This window comes from Ammospiza nelsoni, chromosome 1 (assembly GCF_027579445.1).
Source record: "Ammospiza nelsoni isolate bAmmNel1 chromosome 1, bAmmNel1.pri, whole genome shotgun sequence".
NCBI lineage: Eukaryota > Metazoa > Chordata > Aves > Passeriformes > Passerellidae > Ammospiza > Ammospiza nelsoni.
In genome coordinates, this window is record NC_080633.1 from 68,189,816 (window position 1) to 68,210,665 (window position 20,850).

Below are 20,850 nucleotides of genomic sequence, written 5' to 3' on the forward strand. Positions count from 1 at the left end.
TAAGAAGATAGTTATAATTAAACATTTATACTGAGGTAGTGCTGTGCAGGTCGGTTCCACAGTGTGTTAGGTGGCTTTTCAAAACTCAGTAATTGAATGCTGATCCCTGCCCCGAAGAGTTTACAGAGTAGGAAATCAAAGCATAACACTTGGCATCTGTATACCAGGAATTAAACAAAGACCACCACCAGTTCATTTCCTGGGTCTTTGGACTAGGCAGCTCACATACACATCCACTACCAGAAATACTGGAAATTTTAAAATCAGTAGTCTGGACCTTCCTAATCCACATCTGTGCAGCTCTGTTTGAATTAGTAGCTGGGACAGTAACTCCAGTATGCAATTTGCACATGCTGCTGGCATCTTCTTGTCCAGCGTAGATTATTTTTGGCCCAAATACTTTTCAGCAATCATTTTGAAAAGACAGCAAGCACACAAACAGAAACATTTACTGCAAGTCAGTTGATTCAGGCCGTGCAAGCGCAGGAGAGGCTGCCAATGCACGAGGTCCAAAGTCAGGCAACAGCAGATCCTTCTGTCCTGAATCTCCAGGACAAGCCCAGGGAGGCATCAGCACATCCACAACGCAGTGCTAGCACACGTCGGCTGGGGCAGACCATGGCCACGTGCAAGCCTGTGGCCTATGCGGCGTTGCAATGCCACTAACCCACATCTCTTTCTATGGAGACTCAGTTACGCAATGGTGCAAATAAAAACTCTGGCCCCAAACACACAGGGGCCATCTCTGTCCCAAATCCATCCTCAGGGAGAATTCTCTGCATTCCCCTTTTCCTGCAGGGAAGCACAGGCCTGGGAAGGACAAGTCCTACTCACCAGACTGAATACGCTCAAGAAAGTAAAAGCAAAACCTCTAGGGCTTAAAAAAAGGACACAGCAGTGGCCAGAGCTGCAATGATGCCCAAAACCAGGATGGAAGAATTTAGTCAAAATAGACTATTATACTGCAAATTCCATTTGCTGTTTATCAAGCAAGCTCCTAAAACAGATGCACTGACTTTGTAACTACACCTGTAGGAATTTCAAACACCAAAAAAATACAAAGACACTATTAGTATTTCAGTTTTTTAAAGTTTCCTGGCATCTTTCATGCTATGAATTCTCAAGAGCTTTCAGCTGTTCATGCCCCACATAAAATCTTAGTCCAGAGAAGCCTGAAAGAATTTTTCTGTTGATTCAAATGAAGACACGTTTTCCACTTCTATCTGCTATTTACGTATCTATTGATTTTTTTAAACATGGAACAGCAACTGTAACGGGCCATGATCAGTGTTCACCTTATCTACTTACTCTTTCTGTGAACACCTCAACTTTCATTTGTTGTCCTTTGAGCATTTAAAATTACTAACCTTACTATTTATTTCTAACTTTTTTTTCCCCTCAAGAGAAAAGGGAAGCATGGAAAATCCTCAGTCACTAGATTTAAAGAGCTTACAAGTTCCAAAAGCTTTGCAAGTAGAGATTGGGAACTGCTTGAAACTGCAGTTACTGAGGCCACAGAGTTTACAGAATCCATCAGATCCTTCCTGCAGAGTTTATAATCTGCATGGCTTCCTCTCAAGGTAACCAGCATCCACTCTGAGGTGCGGATCGTTTCCCTCACCCCTAGAAATTCACCCCCTGCTTTGGCTGCACACAGGATTCACTGCACTCAGCAAAAAAACACTGCCATTTTGCAAAAAGGAGGAATGGAGACAGAGGATGGAGAATACTTCTCCCACAAACTGCAGGCAACACTGATATGAAAAAAATCCTCACTTTTTGAACAAAACCAGTTTCCAACAATAAAGCAAGTTTGCACCAGGGAAACAAGGGCACTGTGATACAGCTCTCTTTACACTTTTACAGCATGGACAGTCAGGCTCCTGACAGTCCAGAGAATGACAGGAGATCTTACCAGGCAGAAAAGACACCTATCTACTGTAAAGGCTGAGACGTTGCTCCAAGACTTCTTCCAGAAGTTGCCAATGCCTACAGTCTTGAAACTTACTTGGAAATACAGTAGGATGTACTTAGCAACACCTGGCTGGGGCATCTGATAAGGTAGAAAAACAAATGATGCAGTGGTTGGAAGAGCAAACCAAAAGAAATATACAACAGCTAAATACAAGATGGAAGTTACATCTCTGTAGAGAAGCACTTGTCACTGCACTCACAGTTCTTCCCCTGGAAAATACAGTCAAACCTCACAAATGGAATCCCTCAGTAATCCAGCTACAGCTCTTCTACAGCTGGCTTCTCTGGTGCGTGCTTCCACTTCCTGAACCCTCAGTGTCTTGCTTAGAAAGCAAACCTACTTCTGCAGCCCTCCTCCCTCCCACCCAAAAGCATAAGGATGTACACACAGCTAAGTATGTCAGCTGTGCTGCAAGTTATCCAGCTGGAGACCATTTCAGGACACCTTAATGCTTTTGGGAAGAAGGGGATGAAGCAGGTAAGCACATGCACAAGACACCACAGACACCTTGCGTGTTTCCGCAATACATTGGCAACTGCATCAACATCAGAAAAAAAATGCACACTTGGGTGAGGAACAGCACACAGGTATTCATGACCTGGTTGCTTCTCATGTTCTCAAAACACAAAGAGCAATAAGATGTGATGAACTTAATTTAATAAAGAAAATACAGTTTGTGTAACAAAAAGAGGAACTTAAACTAGGGTCCTTCCCCTACCCAAAACTGTGAGGGGTCCAAATTAACAAGGAAGTAGTGCTGCATATTGGTGCAAAATCCAAAGCAGCTCTCTCTTGTTCAAGCCCTGATGTTACCAGTGTGAAGGAGTCCAGCCTGAACACAGCAGTGGAATTTATTGCTGTGATGCAAGAGCTCTGAACAAAGCACTCCCAGCTACTGATACACCTGAACACTGACATCACCTGCTGTATGAAACAGGACTAACAAGGGCTCCAGTTAAAGCCAGCTAATCACACACAATAAAAGGAAAGCTACACTTCAGCATGAACGTTTTGTTTCTCTCGTCCTCAGATAGGAAGCACATACCTAACTTAACTAAAAAAAGTTTGTCAACTGCTGACCATCCTCCATTTTCAAAGACAGATGATGCAAGCCCCCATTCCTAAAACACCTACGGGTACATTTGTGCTGTTTCAGGAAAGCACATGCTAACACCTGTTAAAGTATCTACCAGGAGATGCTAAGTGGAGAAGTTCTACATGTATGAGAGGCTGGAAATTCCACTATTAATCACAAAGCATCTTTCTCTTTTAGAACCAAATTAACAAGTCACTTAGGCACATCAGCACAGAAAATTTCCAAGAAGCTTAACACATTTTTTATCCAGAGTGACTTGAAAGTATAAATTTCATTTTTCAAAGCTGACACTGGGAAGTCGCTTGGCCATTGCATGCAAGCACCTTTCCCACACTTTTTCAGAGCATTACACAAATAACATCCCTTGTGCAAATGGATCTTCAAAGAAATTTCAGACAGCAGGATGTAGGGATGCCTTCTCCAAAAGGAAAAGGACCTCTCAAAATCCTGAGATTATATAAGTACATAAGATAAAACAAAAAACATTTTTACTCAGGAAAGTTAGATGCAGGAAAATGAATTTGAAAGTTGCATTCTACATGCTTCTACAGGAAAACTGCAAAGGAGACAGGAGAGGTCATCAAGGCCTGAAAGGCCTCCCTCTCTAATGGTCCTTGGAATACCTGTTTTAGCTCAGAAGCCTAACAATGCCCTGGGGGATTTTGACAGTTTTTCTTTTCCCTTGCTGTAACACCTCTGTGGATGGCTGGGACTCCGCAGATGAATCCTGCTGTTGAAACAGCTGCCTCTCTCTACATCTTTAAAGAGGTATTCAGATTCCCTTAGCCTTACTTAGTTGAATCATTCTGAATAAACAGTCACCACCCATCAACTATGTATTTTTGTAAAGCACCTAGTCAAAGGCAACCACCTTTATTGATTGCTATGCTGGCCAACCTGAAGGCTGAAATGTTATTATTAAGGAAAAAAAAAAAGAGCAGGATACACTTGAAGGCCTGTGTTGTTTCTAAAGGAAGCACAGGTCCAGGCGTTGCTCAGCGACATCAGGACGATTCCTCTCTGCCTGCAGGAGGCTGCTCTAACAGGTTTCATACCAGCACAGCCACAAGCCAAGTATCCCACTGACTCTTCTCCCTTTTGTCCAGGCCCTTTTCCTTGTTCTGACCCTTTTCCACCACAACATGAACGAGCCGTGCAACAGGAGCCCAGAGCATATGCCCCAGCTGGCAATTATTTCTACTTTCAACATTTCATAATAAAGCATTAGCACAAGCTCCAAATAAGTCCTGTCACCCTGCCCCAAGTAAAATGCTGCAGGAAGGAGCGTGAGATGCTGCGGTACTGCTGGCTCAGAAGTTTGTACTCTTTTAAGTCACTGGCCCTCAAATGTTGCTATTCAAAACAGAGTGGTACAGGGTGAGGTGGAGGGAACACCTTCGGGTGGGAAAAACATCACTGGCAGACATCAAAGATAAGCCATCATCAGATTTCTTGCACCAAAGAAGAACAAAGAGTCAATGCTCCTGAAATTCCTGTTCAGAAGTACCCCAGAACACAGCCAGCACTTCCCACCTCAGCCAACCTCACCTCTGCTCATTTGTAACCAAACGCTGATAACCAAACCCGGCCTGGCAAAGCTCTGCCAGTTTCAAGCCCATTCTGGCTCCACACAAATACCTTGACTTTTCAGTGTATCACCAGAGAGTGACATTCCCAGAAATACCCAAGTCCTGCCTTTGAAATCACTGCCTGTAAAGATTCTTCTAAATGTGCGTGGGGGAGAGGGGGAAACCACAGCTCCCACAGGTGCTGGTTTATGTAGGACATTAAAAAGAAAAGCAACAAACAAGCAAACAAAATAAAACAATGCACACAGAGAAAGGATTCCTCATATGCTCCCCAAAGAAAACCTGCTTTAACTGCTGAGCAACATCTAGTCAAGTCAAATCTCCCACCCCAAAGCAAGAAAAAAAAGCTGTTGCATTGTCTCAGAAGGCAACTCCTTCTCACCCTCAAAGTTTACATCTGCTCCATAAAAGACTTTCCAGCAAAGCTGCAGGGTACCTGAGCACTCCATCCATGATAAAGCTGCTCTCAAAAGAACACGAAGCAGTTTCTGGCCCCTTTCCAAGTTGTAGAATGCTGTTGAAAAGGCATATTTTAAAGCTGTAACCCTATCACTGTCCATCTTGCTTGAACTCAGAAAGGAGGCAGAAGACAGAGAGCTAGAAGTATTCTCACTACCTTCAGGAGAAGAGAAAGCAGCACTACCATCCTCCTCTACAGACAATTATCTCCCAAGCAAGAAGCTACCACATCAACAAGGCAGCAGTGGCAAACTGGTCTAGTAACACAGTCCAATAATACACTAATTTCAAAACAGCCTTTATCGTGCTGAAAGAAGAAGACATGATTTCACATGTTTTAAGAGTGTACACCTAAAACAGAGATTTCCAAACTTAGGCATCATTCATCAAAAAGTTAAAAGGGGCTTTTTTCCACACATGCATAGATTTCAGACTAACAGGATTTACTTGTTTTCTGCCTGTTCCTGGGGAACTTCTGCAGTTTCTTTTTTCCCAAGACTGTCCCTGCAGGCTGCTATCCAACATACATCAGATGCTCCTGGAGCAACAGATAACTCTGGAGGGACATTTGCAAAGGGCACAGATCAAGGGCCTGATGTTAGTAAAATTTCAGTGTACTGGGGGAGGGTAGAATTACTCCTGTATGTAGGTAATTTGAACATTTGACACAGTCCTCTGGAAAGCTTTACTTCTGCATCTACATATATATTTTTTTTATGTCTTACTAGGAAAAGGTGTATTTTAAGTAAATTAAAAAATTATTGCAACTTAAAAAGTGAATCCTTTTCAAAAACACTCAGGTTAATTTTAGCATCCTTCTGTTTAGCTGCTTAGCAACACTTATCCTATGACCTTCTAAGCACCACCTACTTTTACAAGGGATAATGAATATAACCAAAGGGATTTATCTATATGTTTTTAATCTATACAGTGTAAGTGCATCACCAGTTTTTATTTAAATGAGAAATCCAACCCAACTGAGAGCAATTCAAACTACTTCTGTTTAAGAAGAAAGTTTCACAGACTAAAGTCAAGCTACTGGTATGACTGTAGTGTTACTTCAACACAGGCAAAGTGATAATATCCTTAAGGAGTGAGAAAAGCACTACACAGGTCAGTGTTTGTATACTTTGGGAAACACTGCGCTTATCTTTGGTACCAAAAGAGATCACACATGCTACTGGCAGGTAATGAAGAGATTCAGCTTTCCCAATTTTGAAAGCTGAAGTTACTTCCCAATCCTCAATCAAAATGAAAAGCCATTTTTTCAGAGGGTCACTGAATACTGTAAAGAGTTAAGAGTGGCATCACAACCTGGGCGAGCTAAGTCAGAATAAGATGCTTCATTACACTGAAATCTTCAAGTGAAGCTTCAAACACCCAGGTCCAGATGGGAAAAAAAAAAAAAAAAAACCAAAAACAAACAAAAAAAAAACCCAAACCCCAGAAAAACAGTCAACACTCTGCCATATACGCCAAATATATATATATATATATATATATATATATATATATCTTCTTTAGCATTGTTAGTTCTCAAAAGAAATGTGTAAGAGTGGCTACACAAATAGTCAATTCTGATGAGCAAATAAAAATTTGACAACTAGAAGCTGTCTGTGAAATGAAAGGAGAATAAAAGTTTACTTGATTGCACTTAAAGGATGATATTTTTCCAAGTACACGATACGAATTCAGTTCCAAATACAGATGCCAAGAGGAGGAAGGTGAGGGAGCAAAGGAGGCCACCCTCGGTCGGGAACAGCTGCCCTGCAGCATGAGAGGCTGGGATGCGTCCCTGCCGGCAGGTGAGGCAGAGCCCGGGTACTCTGATTGATTGGATGATGGATTCATGCTGTTCCTGGGATTCTAACAAACAAAAGGGCCTATTCTTTCCTGGATGTACCCAACTCCGGTTAAGGCTAATCGGCATTATGCAGGCCCACCAAGAAAAGACTATATACCCTTAAGTCTTCAAAGAGAAAATTAAAACCTAAAACAAATATGGCTGGCCTGACCCTGAGTCACTGCATCCCTTTCACACACGCTGACCCTGTGGAAAACAGGAACTGTGGTAACAAAACTCAGTGCTGGTGTCAAAACGACCGACCTCAACGAAAAAACTTCAGCCATCATAACAGCTGTCTACTGTGCGCTGTAGGGGTGACAACACGGCGTTATTTAGCAACTGCTCCTGTTGTTAATAAGCAATTTCTTTTCCAAGCCATGGGGCTGGATGTTGGAATGGTAGGAAACATCCACTGCATTGGCTGTCTCTCTTAGACCACTGCCCCCAAATCACACTGAACTAGGTGTTTACTTTCTCAAATAAGTAAACACACTTGATCTTATCTCCAAGAGAAAACAGGCGAAAGACGGAGCTGGGATGAAAACTGAATGGTTGGTATGCCCCCCGCCTTCCCTGCAGCCATCAGCCCGGTGGCTCCCGGGCAGGATGCTGGCTCCTCGGCGAGCAGGACCAGAGCATCAGCTGCGGGCCGGAGCCCGCGGCGCGGCCGTGGGAGGGCGGCGGGCACGGAGGCGCCCGGGCCTCCGCGGGGTGCGCAGCCGAGCACAGCGGCCCGGACAGGGAAATGTGCTGAGCCAGGAGAAGCGCTCTCCTCCTTCTGCGCAACCCCGCGAGGATGCCGAGGAGGGGAAGATATCACAGCCGAGAAGTGAAACGGGGAAAATTATTAAAAAACGAAAGAATAAAAAAAAAAAACAACCCAAGCGTGCGTGCGGAGGGAGGCGGGGGAGAAGTCCAGGGAGAAGAAGCCAAAGGAAACTTATCTGCGACATGACAAAGTTCAATCCACCGCCCTCCCTCCTCTGCTGAAAAAAAAAAAAAAGTTGCAGCATCTCGGCGCGCCCCGCTCCCGGCCCGGCCCGCGACCCCCGCGCCCCCTCACCCCGGGCGGATGGGGCGGGGGGGATGCCGAGCCCGTGTGCTACGAGCTGGGCAGGAGGAGCTGCCTCTCATCCTCAGCGCGGCCCCCGCGGCGCCGCCGGGGGTGTCCGGCCCGTAGCAACGGCGATGGGGAGGGAGCGCAGTCGCCCAGAGACGGGGCTCGGCCGGCTCCCATCCGCACCGGGCACCGCGCCGGGGGGGCGCCAGCCGCGCCGCCCCAAACTTTTGTTTTCACCTCAAACACTGCCACGGCGGGAGGGGGGTCACCTCGGCCTCGCCGCTCCCCCCCCCCCGCCAAGATGGAGCTGAAGGGGGCGAGGGCCCGGACACCCCTGCTCAGCTTCGGATGCTGCCCGGCTCCTTCCTGTAGTGGTGACGCCGCCCAGGCGTCCCTGGCCCCGCCGCGCAGGGATGTGTTCCTGGCACCGCACAAAGGCAGCGGGACGGGGGGGACCCACGGGGGGCAGCGCCCCCCGCCCTCCCCGGGCACGGCTCCCCCGCGCCCCCGCCGCGCAGGCCGGGAGGGGAAAGGACACGCACGTCCCTACCGGGACGGGGGGGAGGAAGACGGGGGGGGGGGGGGGGGGGCGGGTGGAGAAAGTGGAGGAAAGGCGAAAAAAATCAAATAAAGTAAGGAAGAGGCGCACAGGAGAGAGGAGAGAGGTACCCGGGTGCCGAGGAAAGGCAGGCGCGGCCGTCCGGCCCTGCCGGGGGAGCGGAAAGTGAGCGGAGAGATGCGCGGCGCAAGCCGGCTCTACCTGCGGAGAAGGGGCGCCTTCATCCCAACTTCCCAGCTCCGGCGCGGCCCTCCCAGCCGGGAACTGCGGGCAGGGGCCGCCGCGGGACCCGCCGCCACCGCCGGCAGGAAAATAACCCTGAAGGAAAAGTTAAAAGGCAAGCTCGGGAGACGGGGGCGAGCCGGGCTAGAAGATGTTGCTTCCTCGCAGCCCCATCCAAATTGTGGCGGTGGCTGGTTAAAAATAAACTTTGCAGCAGGAGGGGGGGGATGATCTGGCCGGATTCCTGAGCTCAGACGGTTTAATATGGATGAGCATCAGGTCCTGAAGGCAAAACGCCGCGGCTGGTGCCGCTGGTTGGTAGAAAGTCTGCAACAGGGAAGGGAAAAAAAAAAAAAAAAAAAAAAAAAAAACCAGGAGCCGCGGAGGGAGGAGAGGAGAGGGAGGAGCGGGGGAAGGGAAGAGGGAGGCTGCACGAACTCATCATCATCTCCACCGCTGCCAGCCAAACTTTTTTCCTCCTTTTTTTTTTTTTAAAGGAAACTTTTCGCCCCCCTCTAAGAAGCATTTAATTTTTTTAATAAGTCGCACGACCAGCCGACACGCTGCAACGTCCTCACGGCCGCGCCTGCCCCCTCCCAGAAGTTTATTTTTCCCCATCTTTCTCCCTGCCCTCCTTTAAGAAAAAGAAAAGAAGAAGGAAAAAAAAAAAAAAAAGAAATAGATATCCCTCCAGAGTTAAGGCACGCTCCTGCCCTTTGTGAGGGAGCTCCGCGGCCGGGCAGCCCCGCGGTACTTACGCCGGACTTTGCTGGGGCTGGGCTGCTTGCGCCGCGACATGCCGGGAGGATGGGCCGCCGGGGGGGCGCGGGGGCGCGCCGGGGGGAGCGCGCACGGGAGGGAGCCGCAAACTTGTTCCGGAAAAAGGAATCAAAATGGCGTTTCTGTGGATGTGCAAAGTTCATCAACTCCGCGCTAACTTCCCGTCCTCCGCGCCTCCCTGGAGGGGAGAGATGGGCACGGTTAGGGACCCCGCCGCGCCGCGCTCCGCGGGCGCCCCCGCCCCCTGCCCGCCCCCGCGCTGCCCCGCGCACCCTGATAAGGAGACACATCACGTGTCGCTCCGGCTCCTCTCCCGGGGACGCGCTACCGCGGCAGCAGCAGCCTGTTGCAAATAGCATCTCTAACTCGCCCTCGTCGCGGGGAGGGAGGGGCGGCTCCAAGGAGAGGAGTGAGCACAACTTTCCCCCCCCACCCTTCCTCCGTCCCTCCCTTCTCCGCCCGGCAGCGCAGCAGCAGCGGGATGCCCGGGGCAGGCGCGGGGGAGCGGGGGGGCGGCCAGGTGCCACGCGGCGCCCCGCGCCCTCCCGCTGCTCCGCCGGCCGCGCCCGCGGGGCTCTCCCGGGCGGGCCCGGCCCGCCGCGCTCCCGGCCCGCCGTGCGTGTCCCCCGGCGCCCGGCCGCTCGCCCGGATCGGGGCCGGAGCGCATCCGGAGCCGCCGGTGGCGGTGCCGCGCCGCCGGCTCTAAGGAATTCACCAGGGCTCCCCGCTGCCGTGGAAATGTCTGTGCATCCTCCTGCGCCTCCCAGCCCGGTGCCTCACCAGGTACAGCGGCCGCAGGCAGCACAGCCCGTGCTCCCCGGGCAGGAGTCACCTTCTGGGTGTGTTTGGTTCCTCGGAAACTTTTCGTCCTTGCGCGATTTGGGTCCCCGCAGGGGTCAGTCATGCATCCAGACCTAAAGGACACGTTAAATGTAACAGCACCGCGAACATCAGCGCAGGAACAGAGCTGCAAATGCTGTGCCTAATCAAAGGCAAGATGCGGCCGCTCGCACGTACAGGTAGTTACGCTGCGCGGCTCCGCACGCACCATCCTTCCCGTCACTTTCCCTGCAGTGGAAGTTCAAAGGTGCAGGAGACTAAACAAGTGATGGAGAGGTGTTCAGAGTGGTGAGGATTTCACTGTAAAGCCGGTACCGGTTTAGAGTTGTGTGGCAAATAATAACACTACATAAAAACAAAATACCTGGCAATACTCCATCCTGAAAGCTCGAAGGGGAAAAAAAGAAAAGTAAACCAGCACTGCTTCCAAGGAGTGCCTAATGAGTATAGGAGGAACCAGCTTACCTTTAAGGAAATGGTTATTTACACTACATCTAGAGCTACTAAAACTAGGCCTTTTAAAGCTGTTACTGATGAGGTGGAACCTGCAGTCTCTGCCTGTTTTTTAAAGAAATCAAGTCATGGCCTCTAGGCAAAAGGCTTGTGTCAGCTTACGTGGTATTCTATCTCCTGATTGAAAAGGGATTCACCAGGAAAACAAGGTGAAATTCCAGGTATGTGGCAGTGAGCCCTCAACTGACTATTTTCACAGACTATTGCATGTAAGATGTCATGATTAACTTCATTTGCACCATTTTTTCAAATACTGGATAAACGCATACAAGTCAGGAATGCACAGGTCCTGTCTCAAAGACATGAGCTGTGATTCATATCAGTAATAAACCTCATCCCTTCTGGACTCACAAGTAAAACACGTGCAGGTCTGGTGAACTGGGAGTTAGAGATGCCACAAGTGCAAAACTGAAAGGTTGCACACGTATATTCAGAACGTGAAACTGCAGCTTTGACATGTGCGTGATGTGGTGGTTTCTGCGGGCTCAATTTTTGCCACTTGTGCTCTGTACTGAGTTCTCTGCAGTATTTCCCAAGTGGAGTTGGTGACTGACAGAGGAGCAATATCATTGTTTATCCCACAATATTAGCAACAAACATGAGAGAAAGCACATTCTCCTTGTTCTAAGGTTCTTATTTTACAAAAAAAAAAAGAGAGGAAAGCCATTAAAAATAAACTGATAGCAAAGTGTCTTTAACCTTTTCATCTCTGTCCCCATTGAACCTGTCAACCTGCACTGGCAGAACTGCTGGTAAGTTCAGCAGCTTTACAGCCAGCTTGCATCTTCAGTATCATGTGCTGTCAGGCATCCAATTAATCAAAAACCTGAGCAGTTTATCCATCTCAGGCTCAGCCCTTGAAACATTCTATTTACATTGGAAGACTGCTGTGATTTAAGCCTTCATGGCACACACATACAAACTCACAGAGACTGGGCCTGGTTTGCACAGCCATTTATTTGCACAAATGGCTGCAGCTGAAACTGGTGAAAATTCCTGTATGGGTAATCCTATTTGGAGGTTAGCAATGCATGTCTCATTGACCTCTGCCTAATATTTCTAGAATAGTCTTGGAGGCATTTTGGACTACCTCAACATGAAGATTCCCGTCCTCTATGTATTTTTTAACCTTGGAGGTGCTTAAGAGCCCTTCGATGTGGGAAGTTTAGCAAGCAGGTATATGGAATAGATGGAATAGAAAAACAAGTGTTTCTCAATTCAGCATCTGAAATCTTCTCTGAAAAGGTGGACATGTAAAACTCACATTGGAAAAAAAATCATGATTTTAGTCTTTGGAGAAAACATGCAGGTAGTTTTTTATAGCACCCCTATTCTTTTTGTAAGATGGAATGAAGCATGAACCAGTATATACTGTGTTACATTAATACTGAAAATTAAAAACCAACAAACAACCCAGTGATGAAACAAAGTTATGTAATAACTTTAAAACCCCATTAACTACTAGGGTTTATAAAATAATAAAAAGTTATATGTCTTTTAGCAGTTAAGGAATTAATGATAATTCTGGGTTATTGGTGGGCAAGAGAAATTAAATATTTCTTTCAGCCTTCTGTCATTTGAACTTTTATAATGCATCAGAGAGGTAAAACACCACTGTGGTCTAGTACTGAATGTGAAGTTTTGAGCAAATGGTTCCTTTTTTCTATTACTTATTTTAGAGAAAGAGAAGGTAGAGGTAATTTCTGTCTAATAAACCCCACTTTTATGAATGTCTCTCCCAAAATGGTACTACATGACTGATACAGCTATCCTCTTCATTCTGCACGTTTCACTATTTACATTACTGTGGTTTATCCCATCTCCTTTGACCACCCTATGACAAGATAAGTAAAAAGTTGGGGTTTTTTTCCCTAGGACAATTCATATTTTCTAGTCTTTCTGGATACTGACTGTAAACACACTCAGGGGCAAGAAGACTTTCTTTAGCTTCTGCATAACCCTCACACACCTTTCCAATTTTTCACAATAAGGATAAATACAATGAACAATAGTAGAAATAAAACCAATAGTTTTGTGAAGATGTTTAGTGTGTTACCAGATTCATTGACACCACTGGGTGACACAGCAATATTGGTGACAATAGCCACCTGCTGTGGTCCCAAGAAAAGGACAACTCCACCTCCACCCTCAATTTAAATATCAGAGATGCTGATTAAAGGTATTCAAGGAGAGAAGAAAAACAGGATGTATAGCTTATATGAAGGCCACAACCTGAGGATGTCTTAAAGCACAGAGACTAAAGCTAACATTAGCGTTAAGAGAGAAGTTAAAGGTTAGTTGGAAAAAAAAATTCCCCCATCTTATGAGACATTATCAATATTCTGTGGTTTAGATCTTGAGCTTTAGAAGTTACTGTAATTTCTTGCAAATTTACACATCACTTTCAGCCAAATCAGTTCAGAGTAAGGCACATTTTATATGCTGAGAGGCAGGACTGGGCCCTGACTTTACAACACCTCACGACTGCTGGGTGAGGGCAGCTGCCAAGCCCCAGCTCCCTCGCCCTGATGTGGCTGTCCAGCCTCAGAGGATGTCAGAGGCATTTGAAGCCCCATGCCCTGCCTGAGCTTGTGCTGCTCAGCATCCAGAGTCCTCTTGCTGCCATCCTTTTCCTGATGTCCTCGCTCGTGCCAAGAGGGAGAACTCGGCTGACATACTAACACAGGGAAAGGCCTACTTGGAGGATCAGAGAACACAGCCCTGAGGGCTTTGAGAAATAAGACTTTATAAAACCTGAGACCAAAAGAAATGTTTGAATTTCCTTTATGTTTCAACCAGTTATTTCTTTAAATAAACAAACATGCCATTGCTGAGTCTTCTCATGGGTTGAGGGTTTTTTTTTTGCTTAGAGGGTTTTTTTCTCCAAGACACAGGTTTCTTGGGTCAAAAACCCCTTAAGAACTAATGCAGAACTGACAAATATGACCACCATAGAGGCAGGGTAATTATACAAATAAAATGGGAAAAGTTCAATTAAATATAAATCCTATAAATTGCTTGGAAAAGTTAATGAATTTGTGCACTAGAAAACCACACAGAAGAGCATAATCCATGAGCTGCAAACCCTCTCAAAGCATTTGTCTGAAGATACAGACTATCTTACAGCATTGCCATTTTCCCCATGCAGGGAAATGTGATGCACCACCATGCTCAGCTACCCTGGCCTCTGAAACTGGGCAACTGGGGAACAAGGGAGTGGTGGAACTTGCTTCTGTAACAACCCCACTCACTATATTCAAGGGCAGCTAGGCCAAAGCTTTAGTCCAAACTTATTTTAACATTAGTCTTTACAGAGTGAAAGAAAAGCTGATGTATCCCAGCATGCTTAAGCACTGTCCTTCACATCCCAACAGGCTGGCAGTGGCAGGCCTGCAATTAAAACCAGTATTTCCCCCAAAATCTCAGTGTAGTTCTTCAGGCACAAAGCCATCCACTCTGCTGGGTGTCTCTCCTCAGCAGACAGTGTGTTAGTGATAACAAACAGCAAAAGATCATGTGTAAGTGTTTGCTTCCTGTTTGCTCTGAGACATTTCAACAGCGCAAAGCAGTCCTTGTGCTGGCTCACCTAGCCAGCCAAGACTACCTCTTGGCTAAGGATTCATATGGAAATATGAAGATAGTGTTTCTGAAACTCACACCACTTCTTTCCCCCCCATAGATCACAGCCTGTAGGACATAGTGCAGGACTGCTTGGAGTTTCTGGCTGCAATAATTGCTGGTCCCATCTCCTTCTCTCTTTTCACTGTGGGAGTCTCCTGCAGATGGATGCAATGCAGAGCAGCCCTACTGCTGGGACTGGACCAGCTTGATGAACTAGTCCCTTTCCCCAGCTCTAATTTTCAGGAGGTAAAAAATAGCATAAACTATTCACCTAAACTATTGTAACAATAACCAGTGTTTCTAAACCCTTTCAGGGGAAATTCACCAGCCTAAACCTATTTTTCAGGATATACAGTCATAAATACAGAGAATGGCTAAAAGGGTAATCAGCTGACATATCTTTCAGCCTTATAACCAAAACAAACAACAGAGGCACAAGAGTGTTATTACAGTTTTAGTAACAAAAATTCTTTAAAGAAGAGTTTTAAAAATAGCACGTTTTAAATGAATGAAACTAAGTAAGATTCCCTCCTGCATATTGAATTATTTAGCAAATTTTGAAGCAGCACAGCCTACTTCTTCCCCAACAGACTGTTTGAAAACATAGCATGAAAAAACTTGTGGGTAGATGTTTGACATTTACATTCTCAAGCAATTCTGTGATCACTAATGTAGAGCCTCAGAAACAGGTTGTATAATCCATGTGCAAGTGTGTCAGTGTAGAGACGGGGGAGGTAAAAGAACAATAAGCAAAACCATCCACTGCAATACTTTCACTTGTTTTAAAACTCTGTATTGTTGCCAAGAAACTTTTGTTGCCTGGCAATGCAAAAAAACCACAGGTGTGCAAAAAGAAGTCAGTGTTCAATGCCCAGCCTGTGATTTGGTACTAACATGTTTCATTCTTACTGACCACCCAGCCTCTCAAACCTAATTGATTGTTAGCTTAAATGTGATTGTTTTCCCTCCCAAAGGCAAGTAGTAAGCCAGCTGTGTGTTTCCTTGTGTCTCATTTGCTAGGGAGAGTGGATTCTGAAGCCTCTCACAATCAAAATAAATGCATGTTTAAGCATTTATGCTTAAACAAAATAAATGCTTCTGTTAACAGCAACATCATGTTCAGTTGTTCAAATGGAGGAGACAGTGGCAGCTAAAGGAAGGTGGCAATATCCAATTGAAGCATCACTTATTATCTTTTGGTATCATAGACTAGAGGTGGGAAGCACCTACTCTCCATTCTCTGAGGCTGCCACAGTAATTCTCTGCACAGTACACTTTTCAGTACTGTCTTAGTTTAGCTTTAAGTATTCTCAGTTACGGAGGATTCAACAGTTTCTGTTGGGAACTTGGGCTGTACCCTTGCTGATTTTGCTATTTGGATGTTTCTACTGATTTTTCTAGCCTGCATTTTTATTTTCTTAACTTTGGGCCACAGCTAATTATAGCTTACAGAGTGCAAATAGAAAAGGGGATGGGGAAGAAGGAAACCCCCGTTGCAGGGAGAAGATGGTAGGCAGTGCTTTGAGATGCACCCACAAAGCAGCAGAGAGGGCCAGCAAGCAGCAGAGACGTGAAGAAATAGGAAGTGAGGCAGCAGTCATGAAGAAAGTAGGCAAGGAAGCAGTTACCCTGCAGGGAAGGAAAAAGCAGGACAACTTTAAAGGGCAGAGATTAATATAACTTGGGAGAAGCTGCAATGACAGGATTTGGGGAAGAGAGGAACCAAATTACCAAGAAAAAATGGCCAATGGATGCAGTAGGCAAAGAATCAAGGAGGAAGCAGAAGAAAATGGTGAGGCTCAGGTAAATGAATATGAAAAGAGTCATTATGGTTTTGTACCTATTAAATTGTGCTCTGCATCTCCTTAAATCAGAAGCAAAATTGCACTGGGTCAGGTCTATGCCATAAAGTTCTGCAGGCAGATGTGCAAAGGGATATGGTTTGCAACTGAGCTTAGAACCCAGCTGTGCTACCAAAGGCAGCAAATGTGCAGAGTTAGGCAGTCAGAACCATACCTTCACCAGCACAGCTTGTGTCATTTAGACAATGACAAGATGAGCCATGCTGGCAAAAGCAGAGTCTTGCTGTTGTAAATGGTACTGGGGGTAGTTATACCTCTGCTGCAGTGTACAGGGCTGTAACTACACCAGGAGAGCTCTCTTGCTTGTCAAAACAGCCATGCTCTGCTAACAGATTGTCCATAATGGACACATGATTGAGAGGTAAAAGGAATTCTTCTACTGACATGACTTCCACAACCACAGCAAAAACTGTCAGCACAAGGTTTTTCCTGGCAGAGGAAGATAGCTGTTTAGACCAGAGGGGTGTAAGATACAGACATATTTTAGATAACTTCTGAAGCTTGCATACAGGAAAGTATTTGCTTCTACAAAAAGAAAACACAGTAATTGCCAAGCGTATGAATTTAAGGCAATGTGGATAAGAGCATTCAAATCCTTTTACCTTTATTTATCATTCAACATTCACTTGTTTTTAAATATAGGATTCTTGACAAGAAAGAATTCTCAATATATTTTTCTGCATTCCTGTCTTCAATTTGAATAACAGATAATATGCTCCATAATCTTCTTTCCTTCTGTGCAATACAAAGAAGGTGAAACTTCTCTTAATGAGCATACAGGAAAGGTTTGGTAGATAGACAAACTTTTGCTTTGTTTTGGTTTTTGTTTTTTGTTTTTGTTTAAAAAAAATTACTTTGCTCTAACTGAACTGAAACTTGAAAAGGAAAAAACCCCTAAATCCCTATTATCAGAATGAGTGCAAGAGAGCTGTTACCTGAAATGATTCACTGTATGGAAATCTCAACTCTTGAAATAAATGATTTCTAAGAACAGATCATAGACTTCAGCCTCTTCCTCAAAAGAACTCCAAGTAACTAGAAAGGGAAGAGGACATTTAAACTCCCACTTTTCAGCTTGCAATCAATTTTTACAGCAAAGGATTAAAACTCTTGGGATTAATGCCTATGAAAATATCCTGAAATCCTAACACTCATGCAAAATTTTTCCTGCAGCCTTTTGTGAACTGGTAATAGACTGCTGTGGCTCTCTAAACTCAGCAGAGAAATAATCTTCTGAGCTATAAATTTGGATGAAATGGCAACTGCAAATAAGATTTTCTCTAATAATTTCCTGAACAATCTTATGTACTCATTTCATACACACCTTCTGAACTTGTTTCATTATGCTGTTTTCCTCCATGTCCTTTCCCTTTCAGAAGTGGTTGAAGGTAATTCTTAAAGTACAAATGAGCAGCCTGAATAATTCAGCAAAATTATTTTTAAAACTATTAAATGCAAAGAAACTAATTAAAAAACCACAAAACCCCCAAGAAAAGTCCTGGAGGTAGAGCCTAATGTCACTAGAATAAGAGTTATACAGCAGATAATCCAAGAGGGGGCTGAGGAGAACACTGATAAGGTGACCAGTGGCACAGTGGATGGAGCACTGTATTCTTACCTCTTGAGATTTGGGTGAAAAGTCTGATTTAAAAACACGTTAAAATGACTGTGATGAATTCATCTTAGAGCCTTCAGAGCAGTGGTCTTAATGTAAAAATGAGGACCTTCTGTTGAAGGACACTAATTCTCTCCACAGTTGCTTGTCCCCCTACCCACACATACACACACACACTAAATAAGGCTAGGAAGCTGCATGGGTCTTCTGACTGAAAAGTACGATTGCTTTTGTTTCCTGTTTATTTTTATCTGGTATTTAGAGAATTTGCTATAGTTATATGCAATAAAGAACTGTGTAGTTGATATTCTCCTATGTGACTTGAGATTCAGAGCTGTGGTTTCTGCTGTAAATGGGAGTGATTCACCTCAGAAGAGCTGGTAGCTGGTCTGTTGTTCTCTAGGTGCAGACTTAATCAGTAAACTCCAGCCTGATGTTTTTCCATTGCTCCCTGGTCCACTAGCCAATGGACAGAATTCACCACAGTTTTTTTGGGATAATCTCAAAGACAGATCCACTGATGATGTTCCTGGTCTGGACTCCAGTTTACTAACACTGCAAAAGAGAGGAAATATTCCCTGCACTAGCTTGAGTGTGGTGATTCAGTAGAGCTGGTATCATTCGTCCTGTCCTATGATGAACACCACATTGCCCAACCACACTGGAAAAGAATGAACAGGCTCAGATTTCCTATCTGGAAACTGAGAGCTGTTGCAAAACTTGGTACATGGATAAAATAGAAACAACATGTATGTTGCATGTAAATAGGAACAACGGCAAAATCTTGTGGTAGTAAATTGAGGTTAAATTGGCATAAAAGTGGTGAGGTTTGGACAGCTAGGACAGCAATGGAATGAAGAGAAAGTAAGATGGGAGTGGTGTATCATAGTTCAGTATACAAAAGTTTGGTAGCATGGAAATTAATACAGACAGTTCCTGGCATGATTTTGGGCTAGTGCTGACTGCAAGAGGGCTGCTGTACAGCTGGGATACTCGTGTGAAAATGTTAGCAGCATATGTAATAAAAACCACTAAACTGGAATTATACAGAAATAAGTTATTATTGAAACACAGCTGTACTTTGAACAAAGCATTGAGGAATTTATAAGACAATGATTTGCCAAAGGGAACAGCATAAACTTATCTCAGCCAGAGAGCCACAACCAGTTCCTGTGGCTGCTCCCCACCACCGAGCACAAACTCCACTTCCCTCCAGCCATGAAATGGGGACCAAAAGCTTTCATTGCATGGTGTGCTCCGTATCAATTCCTATAAATTGATGTCCTCTCTTCACATGAACTAAAAACGTGTCAAGTGTCTTGCAACTTTTTCACCCTCTTTATTATTGCTATCACCCTTATCATATGAAAGTTGATCACAAGTGAATTGTAATTATTCAGCTAGCAGCTCAGTGGTGAGAACATCAAAGCACAAGTATGTTTGTAGGGTTAATGCATGATTATTTTAGCATCCCAAAGGCTTTGGAATGCCATGCCATCCAATTATCCTAGGGCTATGTGAGAAGAGGGAACTTCATGTAATTAGGAGGGCCTAAACTAAGCTTTCAGGATCAGTAGAATACATCATGTCACATTTCCCAATGCCAGCTGTTTCCCCCCAAACTATACAGAACATAATACTACAATTTTTAGAATTTAAAAAGTGAAACAAACACGTAAAATCAGACTGTCAGATTAGTAATTACATTTTAGTTTTTTAATAGAAAAATCAATATATTTGCCAAACATTATAAATATGCTTATCAGACTGCCACTTCTGAATGAGCATGAGATCCATTAAGTCATATGCTCTGTTTCTGCTAGGAACCAATACTTCACCCATATCAAATAAATTTTTTTAAAGGTTATTTTTTTTTCTTCTAATTAGGATGCCCTAGTCAAATATTTGATGCTGTATTTTCTAGTCATCTACATAGCCTGATTTTCAGAGGTGTTGAGCACATTCATTGCTTCTGTGGCTGCTGAGCAACTCTGAAACTTATGCATGTGAGTACAAATTAGATGCCAAACTACAGTCATCCCATTTTAAAAATTAATAGCATGATGAATACAACCAGTTGTGTGATGTCTGATGAAAATAGGATGAAAATGAATGGAAATATTTTCCTGCATCTTGGGATTAGTTTAAAAGTGAAACTTGATGAGAAATATTCATTTAGAAGCCTCTACAGTTTGTAAAATATGCTGCAGCATGTTGAAGTACTTGGAAAACTATTACTAAGGAAACAAGTTAGGGTCTTCCCAATGAATTCTAAATAGTTGGGAAAAGTGGTGGAGACCACTGTGATTAAGGGGAGATAGGAAGACTGCTGTGAACACAAAAGAAATGGCTTTCAGGAATACAAATAATATAATGAAGAAATACATTGAACTTTAAATAAGAGTGACATAAGTAAAGAGGTGTTTATATAGATAATTTGAAAAATTATATGTTCAGTAAGGTTTTCTTTGATTATCAAACAGCAATAATTATTTGTACACGCAATGACAAAATTATCTCCTAAATACATATTCTGCTATAGCCTGTCTGCATGAAAAATTAGAGGATGGAGTCAGATATCTAACAACAAAATATTTTTCTGGTACAGTGGGAAGGGGTTAATGTGCAGATAACAGCAAAGAGAGCTGTTAATAATATTGTGTAACAGACATCCCCTTGTAAATGTGACCTGCAAACACCTTTAAACAGTTCAGTAATACTAGTTGTTTGCCAAATGCTTCTGAGTATCAGAAGGCTCCATGAGTTACTGACCTAAGCATTGAATACCGTGTGCTTGGTGACTTTGCAGGGCT

At 44.4% G+C, this 20,850-nt stretch overlaps 1 protein-coding gene across 1 annotated transcript in view; it reads right to left on the reverse strand.

Moving 5' to 3' along the window:
* RREB1 (ras responsive element binding protein 1) overlaps positions 1–9,606 on the reverse strand; it is a 122,307-nt gene extending 112,701 nt beyond the window's left edge. The window contains exon 1 of the mRNA XM_059467442.1: positions 9,565–9,606. Within this exon, the coding sequence (XP_059323425.1) occupies positions 9,565–9,604 (40 nt within the window). The 5' untranslated portion in view covers positions 9,605–9,606. The remainder of the gene's footprint in view (positions 1–9,564) is intronic.
* Between the last annotated feature and the right edge of the window lie 11,244 nt (positions 9,607–20,850).